Here is a 19166-nt window from a genome sequence, read left to right on the forward strand (position 1 = left end):
TTTTTGTGTTTAAAATGCATGTATTAGAACTTTCAATCTAGTTTGATCAATTAGATTGTGGAGAGTTCGACTTCTTGAAGTTAGTAACAAGTTCTCCTTTCTTCTTGATCATCGACCAATCTTCCAAGCCAAATATGTTTAGCTTTCTTGGGTCGGGGTTATTCTTATTATCGTTGTGGGCCCTCAATCACGTATGAGAACCCCTTTATTCTAGGTGAAACCCCACAACGATAATAAAAGTAACCCCAATTAACTGTTTAATAAGCAACCCCAAGAAAGCTAAACATATTTGGCTTGGAAGATTGATCGATGATCAACAAGAAAGGAAAACTTATTCCTAACTTCAAGAATTCGAACTCTCCACAATCTAATTGATCAAACTAGATTGAAAGTTCTAATACATGCATTTTAAACACAAAAATACAAAGAAAAAGCATAAAGTTTGAAAGACAAAACCTTTAATGAAAATTCCATTCAATCTCAAGTGTGTTCCAATGACCAAACTACATAGGTATTTATACTGATGGAAAAGACAATTTGAAAAGACACAACTTTTCACCTAATTGACTAAGTTCAACAAAAACTCTTTGAGGACATACATGAACCTTAATAAATGTAAATACATTGAAATAAATTAATACATCAAGCATTAAACACGGGGATGAATCTGAATTTTGCAGATTCATTAGGACTTTTGGGTGCCCAAGTGACTCTTGGAGCTTCAAGGGTTGCAACTCTTCGTGATGGGCTGGAAATTTAGCTTGGAAGCAAGCGTTTAATCCCTCTTCAAGTTTTTTAGCTCTTGACATTGGTCCTTGAGGCATAATGATTGCCTCATGATTGGATTGACTTGAAAAGTTCTTACAATGATTTTCACCACGAGCTTCAGTTGAGCTGGTTTGAGATTGTTGAACTTCACTTTCATCTTTTAGAACCTCAATATTGCTTACTTGGCCAACTCCTTATGATTGTCACTATTTGCTTATCAGAATGGAACTCTACGCTAGAGACTAAGTGTGGAATTTCTAATGGAAGGTCAGATAGAGTAAAAGGTGGAGATTCCTCCCTTGATCTTCCTATTGCCTTAAGAAAAAGAATCAAGTCCTGCCTTAAGCACCCAATGCGGAGTTATCTGTCGTATGGTAACCTTTCACCTGAGTTCAGAGCTCTTACTACAAGTCTATAAACAGTAACGATACCAAATAATTTATAAGTAGCAATGGAAATCCCCGAGTGAAAAACTACAATTATGGAAGAAATGAGGGCTCTTGAGAAAAACAATACTTGGGATCGTCTGTCTCTTCCTAAAGAGCATAAGACGGTTGGATGCAAATAGGGGTTCACCATAAAGTACAAGTCTGATGGGACGCTTGACAGTTATAAGGTCAGGCTAGTTTAGGATTTACTCAGACCTTTGGAATAGACTACTGTAAGACTTTTTCTCTGGTTGCAAAACTAAACACATTTCGACATGGTTGTGAACAAAGACTGGCCTTTCCATCATCTAGATGTGAAAAATGCATTTCTCAATGGTGAGTTAAAAGAGGAAGTCTACATGAGTCCTCCAGGTTTTGAAGCTCAGTTTGATCACGAAGGGTGTAAGCTAAGAAAGTCATTATACAGATTAAAATAGTCTCCAAGAGCGTGGTTCGACAGGTTTACTACCTTCGTTAAATCTCAAGGTTATACTCAGGGACACTCTGATCACACTCTGCTTACAAAAAGGTCAGTGTCAGGAAAGAGTGTCGTTCTCATTGTATACGTGGATGATATTGTGTTATCCCGATGATACTACAGAGATTGACAGACTGAAAAAGAAAATGGCTAAGGAGTTTGAGATTAAAGACCTCGGAAGATTCAAGTACTTTCTTGGGACGAAAGTAGCACGATTAAAAGAGGGAATTTCAGTCTCTCAACAGAAATACACACTTGACTTGATAAAAGAAACAAGTATAACTGGATGCAAAGTTGATAACCCCGTAGAAGTCAATACCAAGCTTGGCGACTCTATTAACTTTCCTGTTAATAAAGAAAGATATCAATGTTTAGTAGGGAAACTAATTTACCTATCCCATACTAGACCAGACATATCCTACGTCGTCAGTGTGGTAAGCCAGTTTATGCAAGCACTATGAAGAGCATATGAAGGTTGTTGAACGCATCCTAAGATATTTACAAACTACTCCCAGTAAGGGTTAGATGTTCAAGAAAACTGACAAACGAGGTATCTCACTTATACTGACACTGACTGGACAGGCTCTATTGTAGACAAAAAGTCACATTTGGGTACTGTACCTTTTTGTGGGGAAATCTTGTCACTTGGAGAAGTAAGAAACAAATGGTGGTTGTTAGAAGCAGTGTTGAAGCAGAATACATGGCTATAAGTCTGGGAATATGTGAAGAAATCTGGTTAAAGAAAGTTTTGTCAAACCTGTGTCGGGATTGTGATCATCTGATGAAGCTCTACTGTGACAACAAAACTGCAATAAGTATAGCAAATAATCTGGTTCAAGATGATAGAACCAAACACGTTGAAATCGATAGACACTTCATCAAAGAAAGATTGGACAGTGACAGTATCTACATTCAATACATCTCTTTCGGTCAACAGGTCACAGACATCTTCATAGACAAAAGGACTTAACAGACAGAGTTTTGATTTTTGTGTCAGCAAGTTAGGTCTTATTAACATCTATGCCCCAATTTGAGAGAGAGTGTTGAAAATAAAAAAGGACTTCACTTTTGAACCCTAAGGGCATTTTAGTAGTTTCATCTTGCCCTAGTCTGTATTAGGGTTTCCTACATCTCTATTTATATTTGTGCCCTGTTCTGTATGAAACATAGAAAATAATAATAAAAAGAGTGATTGTATCGTGGTTTTTTCTCCCTGTTCTAGGATTTTCCACGTAAAATGTTGTGTTCTTCTCTTCTCTTTGTTTCATCAAATAGGAACCTTCCCCTCTTGTATCAAACACTTTATTCATTCTAATAAAATATTCATAATCTTGATTCTTGGAGAGAATTCTCCTTTTATCTCCTTTAGGAGACATCAATTTGGTACCAGAGCATCCGTGGGCCAATATTGACTGCCGCCAGTGGAACTCCAAGAAACTCTTAGTGACGTCGATCACAAGAGGAAGCTTTGTGAGTTGTCCTCATTGTCGAACAACTAACATCTAATTAGGGGGAACCCTTGAAATTCCAAGAAAGAAAGAAGAAACCGAAGATTTATCAAGATTTTGCAAGAATTGACTATTATCGATCAAAGAAGACGTCCAAGAAAAAAAAAATCAGCAGTTGGTATAGGCAAGAAAATAAAATTTACTTCCAAAAACAAAGTTGGAATTCTGACTCAAGTGGTTCAAAAGAAGAATTCCAACATACTAATTTTGTCCATGCTCGATTTTCTCAAAGCACCTATCATTATCCACATTGGAAATTTAATTCTAGTGATTCTAGTGACTCCAATGATGTTTCTAAGGCAATTTGGGGTGGGATAAGAAGGCAACAATATCGAAAAAGGTCCAAAGATCCAATCAAACCCATGTTTCAAGATATCAACGTAAAGATTGGGAGTTAGATGAATTAAAGAATTATCAAGAATCATCAAGAATGGATTTTTACAGCCCAAGAAAAATGAATTTAAAAGATCTTAATGCATTTACCAACATGCATGTTTTTCAGATCTCAACTGACTTGCCTACTACCCAAGTGCTAAATAATGTGTTATCACTAAATTATTAAACAGGAGCGTATAAGTAAAACAGCAAAAGTTCAAGCACGAATAGAATAAGTACCGAAAGAAATGTGACTGCCACTTGAATTGGCCACCCATTATATGCACCTTCTTGCCTTCTCTTTTTCAACTCAGTTACATGGAAAGACATGTATAAAACAAAAAGAAAAAACAATTACCTGGACATTTCCGTGTGGATCTCTTTCAAGCAACAATTGTTCTTGGATTGCTTGTGGAAAATATTCAAAAAGGTGATGAGATTGAGTAGTAAGTTTCTTTTTCCATAACCTATCCTCATCTATAATATTTCTTTTTCCATAACCTATCCTCATCTATAATATCATGGGCAAGAATTTCATTGAGTTCCGAAATAAGTTGTTGCACCTGTAGAAAGTGAGCTATATATAATATCAGTTCAAGAATGACATATTGATCCCAAGAATCTTGGGTTTAGTGGATAGTGAGCATACAACCAAAAGAAATAAACACAATTAGTTACAATAACAAAAGAAATACCTCCGGAATGAAGTCAATCAAACCCTCGGGAATAAGTACAACACCATAATTAATAACCAAGTTCAAAACATTTACTAATTACATCGATAATGTAGTCTGTAACGTTTTTCAAGGTAAGCTTCTTAGCCGCAACCTGCAAAACACATTGTAAATTCGATGTACCCTATAAACTAAAGCTCTATTAATATATGAGTCAACATTCAAAACAAATTATTTTTTGTCTGGAAATTTTGTCGCCTGCATACATTCAAAACCAATAAATCTCTATGAGTCAACTACAACTAGGTGGTAGAGAACAAATTTTTCAAAGCTGACAAAAAAAGGCATCCGATATCACTTAGGCAATTGAATATGATATGGGATGTCAATCCTTAGTTCCATTACACCATATTAAAAGTTTCAACCTAATTCCATGAATCTTTTGTTTATCACAAATTTTTATCTTTACCCTAAGTTTTGTTTGATATTTACCATTCTATGTAAAAATGCAAGAAGATGAAATTCTGAAACAGGATATATTAACTGACTCAACAATTTCAATTTTCATGTTTACATGAGAGTATCTGTTGCAGAGATTATTAGTTATTACTGAGACAAAATCTAGTTCTCAAAGGGAATAAACAACCCTAGGGTTGCATGTGGAGGTAAATGCCCTTCTTGACAAAGATTTCTATCTGGTAAAGCATGTGGAGATAAATGTCCTCCTTGACAAAGGTTTCTATCTTAAGTAGTTTAAATAAAGCAGCTACCTTTTCTCCAATAATAATAATATTTGGATGAGTTTGCAAAGCACACTCTAGTGTGATGTGAGAAGCAGCACGACCCATAAGTCGTCCAACTGTGGATATATGTACACTGTTAATGCAATATGATAATAAACTTGAAACTTGAGTGAGAAAAAAAAGGTATCAACATCACAACAATAAAAAAGTACAATCTCACATTAGGTTAATAAAATTGAGTAGCCGTGAAGTGCTCTGTTTTTTACAGATGAGGCAACAAGATGGGCTTTATTATTGATATTATCTACTTATTTATAAATATATATTTTAAAAAAAGTGGACATATCTGAACTTGAAATACTGGTAATGTCAATATTTCAGTTATTATGAACATGTCAGCACATCAGAACTATTTTTAGTTTCAATTTCATTAAGTAAAATGCTTACAGTGGTAATATTTTCCTGTAGATCGAGCATCAACCATCACATTACCAATCATTTCTGAATATATCTGCATAAACATCAGAAGAGCCTATTAAGCGTCTCATCTCATGAATGCAACATTCCATTTTTTCCTTGAATTCTTGAAGAAACTACTTCAACTTTGCAACAGTCACCAAAGTTGAGTCCAAACGAAATATGAATTCTAAAGCAGTTACAAAGAGAAATGAGTACCTTGCAAGCAGAATCAAATCCAAAACTTGTGGGGACCTCTTTGGATTTGAGATCACCATCAATAGTTTTTGGGCAACCAATCACTCGGGTCTTCATATTCTTACTCCTAATTTGAAAACAATAGAAAGAAGGGGAATATAGATAACAGAGTCTTACACACAAAAAAAAAAAAAAAAAAACAGGAGCGTTTAAGTAAAACAGGAAAAGTTCATAATGGATTTGGCATATTTTCAAAACCTGATAACATAATGGATTTCTGATTTTCTCTTGCTTAAACAACCATACTAATGATGGTCTATGAATCCTTGAAGAATGCATATCCCACTCACTTTCAGTCACCAATTAGAACAATATTCTTTCGACTTCTGAACTGTAGGAAGTGTGGCAACTAGCATCAGCAACAGACCTACAAAACCCATATATATTCACCATTTGTGTGACCATAAATGGGTCATGGTATCCACATAGTAAGCCACTTTTGCTGACAAGAATATACTGGAACATGCTAAACCATCTTCTCATCAACAAGTCTGGCAAAGAGGTATTCATGTGGTGAGTACATAGACAACAGATATATACCAAAAAGAGGATACAAGAAAGAAGAAACAAAAGTGTGTTACCTATCATCATGTAATGAACTTACATATAGTAACAACAAAACAGCAGACTAACAAGAAGAAAGATCTGAGTCATTGGAGCTTTCCTGTCCAAGTAGAAACAGTAAATCAACTGGATCAGATGGAAAAAATGATACAAGTTCTCTAATGCCAGTGAAATCATTTCCAAAGATGACATCCACCGGAGAACTGAGCATTAGATACACTCTCCATTTCATCTTTTCATATAGAAATGAGCCTAGACATCTAAAAGAGAAACTCAAACAACAAGCAGATAGAAGTGTGTTTGCAAAATCTATGGTCCTGATGTCAGGATTTTGGAGCAAAATCGAATGAAAAGTTTCAAATACCCCCAAAACAAGTTCCTCTTCAGTTACATTGATAGTTGCTAAAAGCCAAGGTAGTGTGTTGTACATACATCAAGAGCACAATTTTTCATTTCTTTGGTGATATAGTTGTCCATGACAGTATTGACTTGAATATATATATAGAACTCCTTGAGAAGGTATAAAGAATGTAAAAGTTGACCTGGTTGTGTTTCGAATGTACTAAGACGAAATAAAACTACATGTTCTAATACTTCTTGAATTGATGTTGCTAGATGTGGCACCCTATGAGATGGAGACTTCATAATCGTGACCAGGATTGCACGGGTTGTTGCAAATGTGTCTGAATGTATGCCCATCTCCCCAGTCACATTCTTACGGAGCATACTCGTCAAAATAAGAACTAGTTCTTCAATACGAGATACAACCACTACTCCAGGACACTGAGAAATGCATTTCAAAATGAGACCAAGTGTTTGGCTGTGAATTGGATGGAAAGGAACTTTAGCAACATGACCCAACACTAGAATTAGTGTTGCAAATCCGACCGCAAGCCTTTGATTGAAGGGCAATTCAGCTCTTGAAAGAAGATCAAGGGCCTGAAGACGCAAGCCCTTGTTAAGGGATCCTTACCTTCAGCAATGTGCAACTCATTTCATTATCCTAGAATTCGAAGTTTCTGGCATATGAACTATTTTGAAAAAAGAATGTGTAGTTTTCATGTATTTAACAGCACAAAAATAGCTAGATATCTATGACCTTGACTAGTTTTCATGTATTTACCAACACAAAAATAGCTAGATATCTACGACCTTACTTGAACAGGAACTATTTTATAGGTTGTACATATGTGTCCTTGAGTTCTAAAAAAAATCGCTAGATGTCTTTATCTCTGACAGATTATGCTTGTTCAAGAATTTTCAAGACTACGATTAGGATTTGTTTCATAGGTTGTACATCTGTGTCCTTTCGATCTAAAAAAAATAGCTAGATATCTTTATCCCTGACAGATTATGCTTGTTCAGAATTTTCAGGACTACGATTGCTCACCTGAAAATCGTAATATCTCAAATACATAATCCACTATATTTTCTTCAACCAATAGTTGGTTTGGCTTGATGGAAGTGCCCTCTGAGGACAGATAACTAATTATTAGCTCCACAGTGTTAAGTTGGAGATCTTAGTCTGACGAAAGCAGAGGACCTTTGATAGAAACTTAAGAGTTGATATGCCATTGCAAAATTTTAGTCATTCAGGGCAGCGTTTGTTAATTTATTGGAAAAGAAGTCGATTAAAATCTTTGGATAAGTGATCTTATCTTGTTTACGGGATTGACTAATCATAATTTAGAAACTTAGAGTTGAGCTAAGAAGTCGGGTAGATGAAAAGTCATCTGGGTATATCTTTTGGGGGTAGAATATCGAATTGAAACCTATAACCATACTGTAGATGCGCAGCTATGTGGTTGAGCTGAATTTTGTAAAATGGTTCTTCAAGTCTGGAAAAAACTTGCACATGAACAAAATGTTTTGAGTTGCATTTTCTTTTAGCTTTTGCTTTCTTTCTTCAATATCCTGGCAAGCAACTTTGTTGGTGGAATGGCATATCCTAAGTCCGAGCTCAAATAGGTCGATTTATCTTGTTGCTTTGGAATTTCAAATTTTTTATTCATTTTGGGCCACTACTCTAATTGGGATTTAAGTAGTGAATAAACTTAATTTCTACTCCTTCCATAGAGTGTTTGAAAATTTTCTGTTATCGGCCTTGCCACAAGATGGTCATGGATCTTTCTATGGGGTTTTCATATTTTAGTTCATTTTATGCTGTTCTTGTACTGATAAAATTAATTTCTTTTGGGGCTGCTTAGTTATGATAAGCAGAGAGATTTATAATTTTTAATAAAGCTATGAGTTTACTACATTTAGAAAGGACTAATGCAGCTTTATTGTGTTTCAGGTTGGGCCTTGTTGCAACCATTAAGGTATGCAGTTTTCCATCCATTATGACATAATACCACGAGTATCCATTTCTTGTATTTTCTCAAAGCATTCAAGTTATTTGTCAGTATAGAATGATCATGTAGTATTCTCAAGGTTGGAAATAATTATGTTGCATAGCTTTTTTTTTAAACATTTATTCTAGTAGTGATGCACAATGAATGAATGAACATGAATAGTTAGATACAAATCAATACACATCAGATAAAAGAAGATGAGTATACAAATCAATACATCATTTTCAGTTTTCCATCCATTATGACATAGCTTTTCATAGCTTTTTTTTTAAAACATTTATTCTGGTAGTTGTCAGTATACAAATCAATACACATCAGATAAAAGAAGATGAAAAATGAGAAACTGGGCTTCATTTGTACGCAAATGCAAACATTCAAAAATATCACCCAAACTCATGCACCACCAGCTACAAATTATAAACCAGAAAGAAGATTTAGCCATCATGTTCGGTCTAGGAAACACAAAAAAAAAAAAGTGGTTTTGAAGAAGTTGACAAACCTACATAGTTCAATCGGACATCATCATTTTGAGTCTTCATGAGCGCCTCCAGAGATAGAAACAGAAGTTCTGGGCAAAATGCAGAGAGAATATCATTTTCAGTGCTATGGTTAGATGCATATTGAATTGTGGTCAATTTATATAGAACAAAGAGGATCTCTCCCCGTATCTCCTTGCTGCATATGAAGAGTAATTCAGAACTTGTCATAAAAAATGCATATGCGCAGTACAAAATAATTTGCTTCTTTCGAATTATTCAGTTTATCACCTTGGTAATTCAAGGCCTGGCACGAGATTTGACACGAGGCCATCGTTGTTCTTAATTTGGCCATGGAAATTTGTTGTCCGATAGTTTAAAGCTGTACAGATTTCTGAAGAAGCTGTACAGAAATCTGAAGAGTTTGATATTAGGTAATGTTTGTTTCCTTTGGTTGTTGTAGCATTATGAATTTATTGCTGTAACTTTCCTTTTCATTGTCATTTGTTTGGCTGGTTCGTTAAGTGTCCACTAAACTCTGAGAAAGTGGTCTGGCAGTAGTAGCCAATTTTTTACTCCTCCCCGAAATTTTTTTAAAAAAAAAAAAAAAGTAAAAAACAAAACGAAGAAAAAACATGTGTAATTGGTTTCCTGCCTGTTGAAGTGAAATCAGTCTCTTATTAACACTACAGGCAGACCTAAGCATTCTATAACAATGAAGCTAAAAGGAACAAATGGAAAAAGAAAAAAAATCACACTCCTTTGACAACGAAATACGCACGAATCTAGAACAGTAGAACAAACAAGATTACCATATTATACACCTGACGGCGGCTCCAAGACAACGCGCCAGAAGAAAGCCGATCCGAAACTCTGGCGATAAAGTCGTCGCAAAGAGATCCATCACCGTTAACTTCAGTAACATCGACGAACAAGATCAGTGACTTGGCGAGCAATGGCGTCATCGTCGAAGGAGCAGAGTGCGGCGACGAAGGGAGCGACAATGAAATGAGAATGGAAAGTGAGGAAGGTCTGGCCCTGTAACGGCGACGAAGGGAGCGACAATGGGAGAGAGGGGATCGGAGTAGGGTTTCAAAATTTTGGAGGAAGTACAACGTCTGAGGAGTAGGGTTTCAAAATTTTGGCCCGTTGAGTTTTGCTAATAAATAACAAACACTCTCCAGCTGGAAATTATTTTTTAAATATTTATTTATTTTTATCAAATTTATTGTCACTTTTATCAGCTTTTTTACTTTTTATTTTTTTGTTAGGAGAAAGCAGAGATTCAAATGGGGCTTGTCTGTGTTTTTATAGGAAGGAGAGAGAAAGAAAGAGAGGTGGTTTCTGGGGTTTGCTGCTGCAGGGAATGAGTAAGGGAAGAAAAAGGCAAAGATGGAGGCGTCAAATTATTTATTATTCAACTAGGGATTCTTTTTAAATTATTTATTTAAATTTTGGAAACTTCAACTTATACTTATATGTATTTGTTTTTTTTATTTATTAATAATAATAAAGTATTTTTAATCCTTTCAAAATCACTCTTACGTTACTTTTACTATTAAGAGGCGGATGAGACCATAAGATTATAATTAACTATCTCTTGTTACAGTAAATACTATTTCAAAATAACTATCTCTTATTGGCAGCTAAAAGTAAAATAGTAGTTGTGAAAATATTAAAGATGAACTAAATAAATGAAGGTCTAATGATCCAATGATCGATATTACATCATTTCATCTATCGATTTTGTCCAACATTCTGAAGAATTTCTACTCATTGATATATTTTAAGGAAAAATACATATTTCTTTCCTCAATTTTGAAATAGTTTCAAAATGTTACATTTTTAGTCCTCAAGTTTTGAGTTTAGTTTTGAAATCCCTAACTAGGTTTCAAAATGTTACAATTTTACCACTGAGATTTAAGTTTTGTTTCGATTTGGTCTCTATATTTCAAGACTTATACTTTTAACCTCAATTTTTCATTAAATGCTCATTTTTAGTTATTGGCATTAATGTCTATTAATTAATTTAAAATAATTATGAAGTGAATTTAAAATTTAATACAGATAAAGATAGTAAAACTTAACTAATTGTAATTCTTTGTATTTTTTTAAATTAAGTAATAAACATTAACACCAAATACAAAAAGTAAGTAGCTAGTAAAAAATCGAGGTTAAAAATGTAAATCTTGAAACGTATGGATCAAATAAAAACAAATTTCAAATCTCAAGAGTAAAATCGTTACATTTTGAAACCTAAATCAAACACTGTCCAGCTTTCTTGCCGCTCTCTCCACTCTCGCTCTCAAATTTTCTCTTCCGTCTCGCTCTCTCCAGCTTTCTCGCTCTCGCTCTCGCTCGCTCTCGCATGCTCTCGCTCCCGCTCGCTGCTTAAGGCTTTTCACGTAAGGGCTCTCGCTCCCGCTCCCGCCCGCTCGCGCTCGCTCGCTTAAGGCTTTTCATCGTAACGGCTCCCGCTCCCGCTCGCTCCCGCTCTCGCTCTCGCTCTCGCTCCAGGTCTCGCTAAGTAGCCCTCTTTACTCTCGCTCTCTCTAACTTTCTCGCTACAATTCTCGCTCTCTCCAATTTTCCTTCAATCTCGCTCTCTGTACTCTCGCCAGCCTCGCTCGCTGGGTTTCTCGCTCTCCAATTCTTCAAATGCAAGGATTGCACAACTTTTATTCTAAAGATTTAGATTTAGCGATATTTTAATTCATAAATTTTCAAATCGACATTTTAACTCATAATCATAATGTTTGAATTTAATAGCATTTTAGTGACTTGTAAGGTTTTCAGTATCAGTGTGGCTAATGAGAGCTAACGTGGCAATTTATTTTTAGATTTAAATTCTATTTTGGTCCTTAAGCTTTGTATCTTGTTTTATTTTTATCTTTAAACTTTCAAAAACATTCATTCTAGTTCATTTAATTTGGTCTCTACTATTAAAATTCTATTAACTCTTAAATAGAATAGTGAGATGACTTGTATTTTTTGATAATTATGTTACCAAATAAGTTAGTCATGCGAAAAAAATCTAGGGGTTCACATTTGAATTAGGTGGTAAAACGATTTTATAAGGCTTCAAAAGTCATTTTGGGTTCGAGATTTTGGAAGTTTCACTATTTGAACGCGTTGGTCATTGACATTTTACTTTACATCCATATTGCTCAACCCATGTTGAATGTAATTTCATCTTTAAATAAAATTAATCCTTAAATGTTAACATAATATTAACTCCAATGACCATAATGAACACTTTATAAAAGTTCATGGACAAAAACAAATGTTCTTTAAAGTTTAGGACCAAAGTAGAACAAGGTTAATTGATATGAAAATAGAGAGAGATATAAAGAATCTTTATTACCATTGCTTTGGCTTTATAAAATGACCAAACTGTTCTCATTCTTCAATACATAATCAAAAAATTACCATACGAATTATGGAAGAAAACAATGTGTTTTGCTTTCCTTCTCAATTTGATAACACTCAAACTCAACAACAATTTCATAATCACAATTCTATTTCCCCTCAAAACTCTGTCAGCAATCTATTTTATCTACAATATTACGATATTAATATATATTTGAGAAAGCAAATAATTTTATCTACATTTGCAAGTTATATTACAATATAAATAAAACTAATAAATTTAATGGATTAAACGATGAAGTGACAAGATGAGGACCTAAGTGGAAACTAACCCATCTGATGATTAGCGGGTCATGCAGTCAGTAGGGCCAGAGTTGCATCCAACATCAACCATTAGCATAACCATAAGATTAGATTGGAAGCATAACTTACACCTAATTAAAACTTGATTTTAACGTAATCGTGAACAAGGCTCCCTGGTAGAGAAACGTGTTCTAAACATGTAATGCAATATAACAATTAACATAACCATGCAACATAATAAAGGTACACTACCATAGAACGTTTGCCCTTACGTCATCATTCTTTGTTTGTATTCAATTTTAGGGTTTTTCCATGTATCTATAAGATCGTGGCCAAATTCAACTCATAATTCGCGCTTCTGTCCAAATCTCGCTCACTCTGCTCTTAAAATCTCGCTCTCTCCCGTTTTCTCGCTAGGAATTCACTCTGTCCAGCTTTCTTGCTGGAAATCCCGCTCTCTCCACTCTCGCTCTCAAATTTTCTCTTCCGTCTCGCTCTCGCTCTCGCTCTCGCTCACTTAAGGCTTTTCATCGTAAGGGCTCTCGCTCCCGCTCCCGCCCGCTCGCTTAAGGCTTTTCATCGTAACGGCTCCCGCTCCCTCCATTAACCTCATATTAACTATTTCACTCATATTTAGCTTCGTTGTTGAAATTTTAGTAATTTAATTAATTTTTAAGTGTGTAAAATTTAAAAATAAGTCATTTGAGAAAAAAATTAGAGTATTTGACAATCACTCAAAATAGCTTTTTAAATCCTTTCAAAGTATATATTAAACAATTTCTTTTATTAAAAAATATATTTTAAATAAAAATGACTTTTCTGGAAAATATTCTTTTCTTTGGTTAATCAAAGCATCTCTAATTTGTGTAATAGATATTTATATTATTTTTTTTAAAAAAATATATCTTTGGTCCATAAGTTTTAAGTTTAGTATTTAAAAGTACATAAACCAAAATTAAATGACATCTGAAATATAATAATCAAAGTAATATTTTAACTAATAAACTTGACAAAGCCATAAAAAAAATTTCATGTACATCTAATCAAAACAAAAGTAAAATTTAGGTAAGTTGTAATTATATAAATTCTCTCTTGATCTTCAAAACTTCGAATGACACAAACTTTGAAAAGTCATTTTAATAGAGATATAACTTAGTCAAATTTACTTGTCATTATTTTGCCTCAAATTCATAGCTCAATTTAATATACAGTGAGAATTCGTTGACATACTAATGATGTAAAATTCGACAACCAAACCTTCCATTGCATTACAGATGGTCAAACATAACAGTAGACTTTTTTTAGCCTTCTTTTTTACCTTCCTATTAAAACTTTATTATGTATTACTTTTGAATTAATTATTCAATTTCTTCAACCGCTTAAAACCTTTTCAAATTTTAGATTTTTCTCAATTTATTAAAAATTGTTTTATTTTATATTGAGAGAATGTAATTTTTATGTCGGTCCTCCTTTTATTCATTCTTATCTAACATTTATGTTAGATGATATAAGATTAAATTTACCTTCACTTACAAATTTAAGTTTTTGAGTCAATCGGTGATTTAAAATGATATTGGAATAGGTTTTATCATATTAAATAAGATTTATTTAATTTGTGATTAAATTCTAATTTGTTAAACACCATTTGTCGAAAGTGCATTTATCGAAAATTTGGAAGTGTTGTGCTATAAATAAATGAATCGTAATCAGTTGACATAAGCTTTTACTAATCAATTTTGAAGTTAGAGGTTCGATTTCCTTATTCCACATATGGTAGAAAAAACTGAGAACATAAAAAATATTTTAATACGTTTATCTATCAAATTTTTCTTCCCATAATAATTTTATAGAATAAATATTTGATTGTTCATGAATGTTATTTTTTTTTGGAGTATTTACCAAAATACGAAGTGCACGTAATTAAGTGGTAATTGACATGTATGAACCTTTTGTAACAACCCAAATTTGTACGCATACACTACAGGAAATTAAATGTCAAATGTTAAGCAGACGAAATTTTATTTAAAGGGGTGGTAAATGTAATACCCTAACCCTAATTTAGAAAGCAGGAAAACAAATAAAATATATAATTAAGAATGAAAAATATATAAATTTAATAGGAAAAATCGGGTGAAAATTTAGAATTGGAAAAAAACAAGAAATTTATTAATTATCCAAAAATAATGAATAAGGGACAGAATCAGGGAGGATTAATTAGAAGTTGGACGCTAGCTAATTCAGGAGACAAAGGGCAGTAGATAACTTTTTGTTTGGGCACTGCTCATTGGAAGAATTGGAGGTGAATTAATTGCCCATATACTCTTAAAATTTGAAAGAGTTAAAAGGGGAAGTGGAATCCACAAGCAGTGAAGGCAACCCATGCGTGAAAACTAGCGAGATTGGAGAGAAAATTGGAGAACGAGAGTGGAGAGAGTGAGAGAGCGAGAGTGGAGAGAGGAGATTCTCAGCGAGACAGTGGGAGAGAGCAGGAGCGTGAGAGCGAGAGCGAGAGTCATGAGAGCCAAACCAGCGAGAAAGCTGGAGAGAGCGAGATTCTGAGAACAGAGGGCGAGATTTAGACAGAAGCGTGGATTATGCGTTGAATTTGGCCACGATCTTATAGATTATACATGGAGAACCCTAAAATTGAATACAAACAAAGGTTGATGACGTAAGGGCAAACGTAGCCAAAATTAGGTGTCTTATTAAGAGAAATTCTTAAACCTAAGTAATTTTAAAGAAGCCATTTGTAGGATGAGTTGTCACACAGAGAAGAGCTGGAAACGGCTATAAATAGGAGGCTTTAGGCTGGAAGTTAAACGGATTCTCAAACAAAACTCAGTAGTAAAAATCGTGTGAAAAGGGTGAAGTAATTCTGTTAGAAGGAAACGCGAGGGAAGTGCTGCCCAAATTTCCTTCTGGTTTAAGAGGGAAAGCTCTACTGATTAAACCATAAGGAATAATAAGGAATAACTAGGATCGCAGTCAAGGTAAGTAGTTTATCTCACCCTCTCTTTAAGTGTTTCATGGTAGTGTACCTTTAATATGTTGCATAATTATGTTATTGTTATGTTGCATTACATGTTTAAAATACGTTTATCGACAAGGGACCTCATGCATTATGTTTGTTCATAAGATTAAATTTTAATTAGATAAAGGTTATGCTTCTAGGGCTAGCAGGGCATGTATGGTTGCACCCCTCTAGTCCAATCTTACTGTAACATCCCACACCTTTTTATTTATTTATTAATAATGTAAAACTTTTCCCTTTTCAGTAATTGTCCTTAGTTGAAGGACATGTTTGGAATTCTGAATTTAAAGTATAAATGCGAGGATTTAAGTGTTGTCGTGGAATTTATTCAAAAATTATTCAATTTGAAAAGTTATGGCAGGAATTAATTATTTTTGGAAAAAGGAAAGGAATTAAATAGTATAAAGTGGGTTAAGGAAATGATCTAATTAGAGTTATACTATTTTCCTTTTATTATTATTATTATCATTATTATTACTACTATTATTATTAGTATATTTTTTTAAAATAAAAAGGACCCCCCCACCACCACCACCTTCTCCCTCACTCATGCGAGCCCCCCCTTCCGTTTTCTTCTTCCTTGCCATACACCCACCGCTCACACCCCCAGTCGCGTGCACCTCCAACCGACCACCATTCGTCGACCTCGAAGCGACCGCACGTCCGCTTTCAACCGGTCGCACCACTGGATCCAGCCCCCCGCGTGCCACCAGCGCCCAGCCATCGACCTCCCTCCAACTGCGTTGCTCGCCATTCGTGGGTTTTCGGCGACCAGATCCCACCAGTCAGACCACGCCGCTCGCCGTCGCGTCGTCCCTTTCAGCCATTCGTTCCGTCCGCGAGCAACAAGAAGTCTCCAAGCCGCTGCCGTGAGCCTCCGTCCAGCCGCCCCGCTCGTCCAAATTCCCTCCAGCCGCGCGTCCGCCGCCCCAGCCTCACCACTGCCGGTCGTCGTCGTCCTTGCCGCGTCGGGTCCGCTTTGGTCTTTGTCGGAATCTTGGATTAAGGGTAAGTGTAAATTGTTTTGATTGGATTCCTTGAGGATTTTGAGCAGTCACTAGAGTTTGGCCTTGAATTTTTGGTACACGTCATGTTTTGGATGTAGGGCAAAATTTTAGGTTGCTGAATTTGTCGTCCAGCCGAGTAAAGGGGTAGTCGATGAATCTTAGTAAAGAGTAAGGCTCTAAAATAATGTGGGTTGTTAAGCATGTTGTATGTTTATGAATTTCTCGATTTAAGTTTGATTGAACCATGGACTGTGGCCTAAAATAATTTGCCATGATGTTGGGTGTTAGGTTTGGATCTTGAGGTGTCCTGGTATCTTTGTTTTAGGTGATTTAAGTTTGATCCTGTGGGCTTTCGGTTTTGTTGGACAAGGAAGAGGTTGAGCTTGCTAGTTTCTAGAGTTTGTGAGTAAAGGTAAGTAATCTTACCACTGGAACTGCCCACGGGCCAGGCTTTAGTTGTATGCTAGCATGATAAGTGTATGTTATGGTAAATGTTAGCATGTTGATTGACAGTATGACCTGAATCAAAGTATGTTCTGGCACAAATTCTTATTTGTTTACATACACACCTAAGTGCTTGATCGTTAGTATGTGATAGTATGTGTTTTCATATGTCGATGTCTGATCTTCTGGTGTTGAGGCATACTTGCATGTTGTGGATTTATGATATAAGTTATACATGGATGGTGTATAACATGTTATTAAGAATTATGTGTATGTGATGCAGCCATGATATCAAGGATTTTTATGTATGTTTTAGAACCGTACAATGTTGAATCATAGCATGTTAAGACTGTGTGAATATCCTCATTGATTAGTTAGATGCTCACCAGTTTATGTTTCCTTTGGGATTCACCAGTTTGTGTTTCCTCCGAGATTTACCAGTTTGTGTTTCCTCCGGGATTCACCAGTTTTGTATTTCCTTCGGGATTCACCAGTTTTGTGTTTCCTTCGGGATTCACCAGTTTGTGTTTCCTCCGGGATTCACCAGTTTTGTGTTTCCTTCGGGATTCACCAGTTCTGTGTTTCCTTCGGGATTCACCAGTTATGTGGGCATACTTAACTACAATAGGATAGGACTCAGTCTCTCATTTGTTACATGTATTTATGTGCCATATGCGGGTATCTAGAGGACATAGATGCCTAGCCTGACCCCAGTGGTGGGGCTACTTACTGAGTATTTCATACTCATTCTTTCTTATGTTGATGTTTCAGGTAAGGGTAGAGATGCACCAGCGATGGCGCAGCGGAATTCATGATCGAGCCACTGGGACTAGTTTGGGATTTATTGTTTTTATTAATTGCATTAATAAAAGTCTATTGAACTTCTCTTTTTTTAATTAGCATTTATTTCAAATAAATGAGCGTCGTTTTTTAAATTCTTTGCATGCATTTTATTTTTTAGATAACCGGCCTACCTAGAATCCTAGGGTTCGGGTCGTAACACTACGTTTATGTTAATGGTTGATGTTGGATGCGACTCTGACCCTACGGATTGCATGACCCGTTAATCATCAGATGGGTTAGTTTCCGCCTAAGTCCTCATCTTCCTATCAGGGCGGAGAAATTTATGTTAGAAGCATAACCGACCACCACATGTTATTATATATTTCAGTCCCAATCATACGTTTTCAGGACATGTTGCATGTGATTGTGCATTTGGTCACTACCCAATGTGAGAACTACTTACTGGGTATATTATATACTCATCCTATTTTTACAGACTTTGTAGGTAAGGACACAGCGTAGGTGGCAGAACTGGACGTCGCTCAAATGGCCAACCATCAAATTCACTATTATAGGCATATGCATTTTTGTATCACTACGCTAATGTTTTATGGATCCTGGTGTTTTGTAAAATAAACTTTTTATATAGTTTTCTACCTAAATTAATAAAATCTTAGATATGTTCTTTTGAGATTTTTGCCAAAACTTATCTCATGATAGAAAATTCCTAAGTAATGCATGTCGTAGCGGTTGGACCATAATATGTAAGGATCCGGTCGTTACACCTTCAGATCTCCATCCCTCATATTTGTTGTACTAAAAAAATTGCAAAAAGTGTAAACAAATAGATATAAATTCTTTCATACAAATATATCGAACATGATTTTCTTAGAACAAAAAACAGGGTATGAAGATTACCTTGATTTTCTTAATATCGTTTATTTAATCATTCATTACTTAATTAATAAAATCTTAGATATGTTCTTTTGAGATTTTTGCCAAAACTATCTCATGATAGAAAAGTCTAAGTATGCATGTCGTAGCGGTTGGACCATAATATGTAAGGATCCGGTCGTTACACCTTCAGATCTCCATCCCTCATATTTGTTGTACTAAAAAAATTGCAAAAAGTGTAAACAAATAGATA

General features: G+C 35.1%; 1 protein-coding gene across 14 annotated transcripts; it reads right to left on the bottom strand.

Annotated features, from left to right (window-relative positions):
- Positions 1 to 260: 260 nt before the first annotated feature.
- LOC150031085 (pyrophosphate--fructose 6-phosphate 1-phosphotransferase subunit beta-like) lies at positions 261 to 10426 on the bottom strand. Of its 14 annotated transcripts, none has more exons than XR_016526194.1 (9): positions 9895 to 10419; positions 9106 to 9174; positions 6270 to 6352; positions 5887 to 6179; positions 5650 to 5755; positions 5422 to 5485; positions 5002 to 5107; positions 4253 to 4385; positions 264 to 4120 (listed from the first exon to the last, which is right to left on the bottom strand). XR_016526194.1 is itself a non-coding variant. In XM_090309270.1 (8 exons), the coding sequence occupies exons 5-8, from the start codon at positions 5743 to 5745 to the stop codon at positions 4031 to 4033; spliced, it is 339 nt and encodes a 112-aa protein (XP_090165396.1). In that variant the 5' UTR covers positions 5746 to 5755; positions 5887 to 6179; positions 6270 to 6352; positions 9106 to 9174; positions 9895 to 10414; the 3' UTR covers positions 261 to 4030. The 14 variants fall into 14 exon arrangements, 3 of the variants coding, with proteins under 3 accessions (XP_090165396.1, XP_090165398.1, XP_090165397.1); XR_016526193.1 differs by adding an exon at positions 9374 to 9497 and having other exon boundaries at positions 267 to 4120; positions 4253 to 5090; positions 9106 to 9281; positions 9895 to 10426; XM_090309270.1 differs by lacking the exon at positions 4253 to 4385 and having other exon boundaries at positions 261 to 4120; positions 5002 to 5090; positions 9895 to 10414.
- Positions 10427 to 19166: the final 8740 nt, after the last annotated feature.

Source organism: Benincasa hispida, unplaced genomic scaffold, assembly GCF_027475165.1.
Source record: "Benincasa hispida cultivar pf3 unplaced genomic scaffold, pf3_genome.v1.1 HicScf1484, whole genome shotgun sequence".
In the NCBI taxonomy this organism is placed as follows: domain Eukaryota; kingdom Viridiplantae; phylum Streptophyta; class Magnoliopsida; order Cucurbitales; family Cucurbitaceae; genus Benincasa; species Benincasa hispida.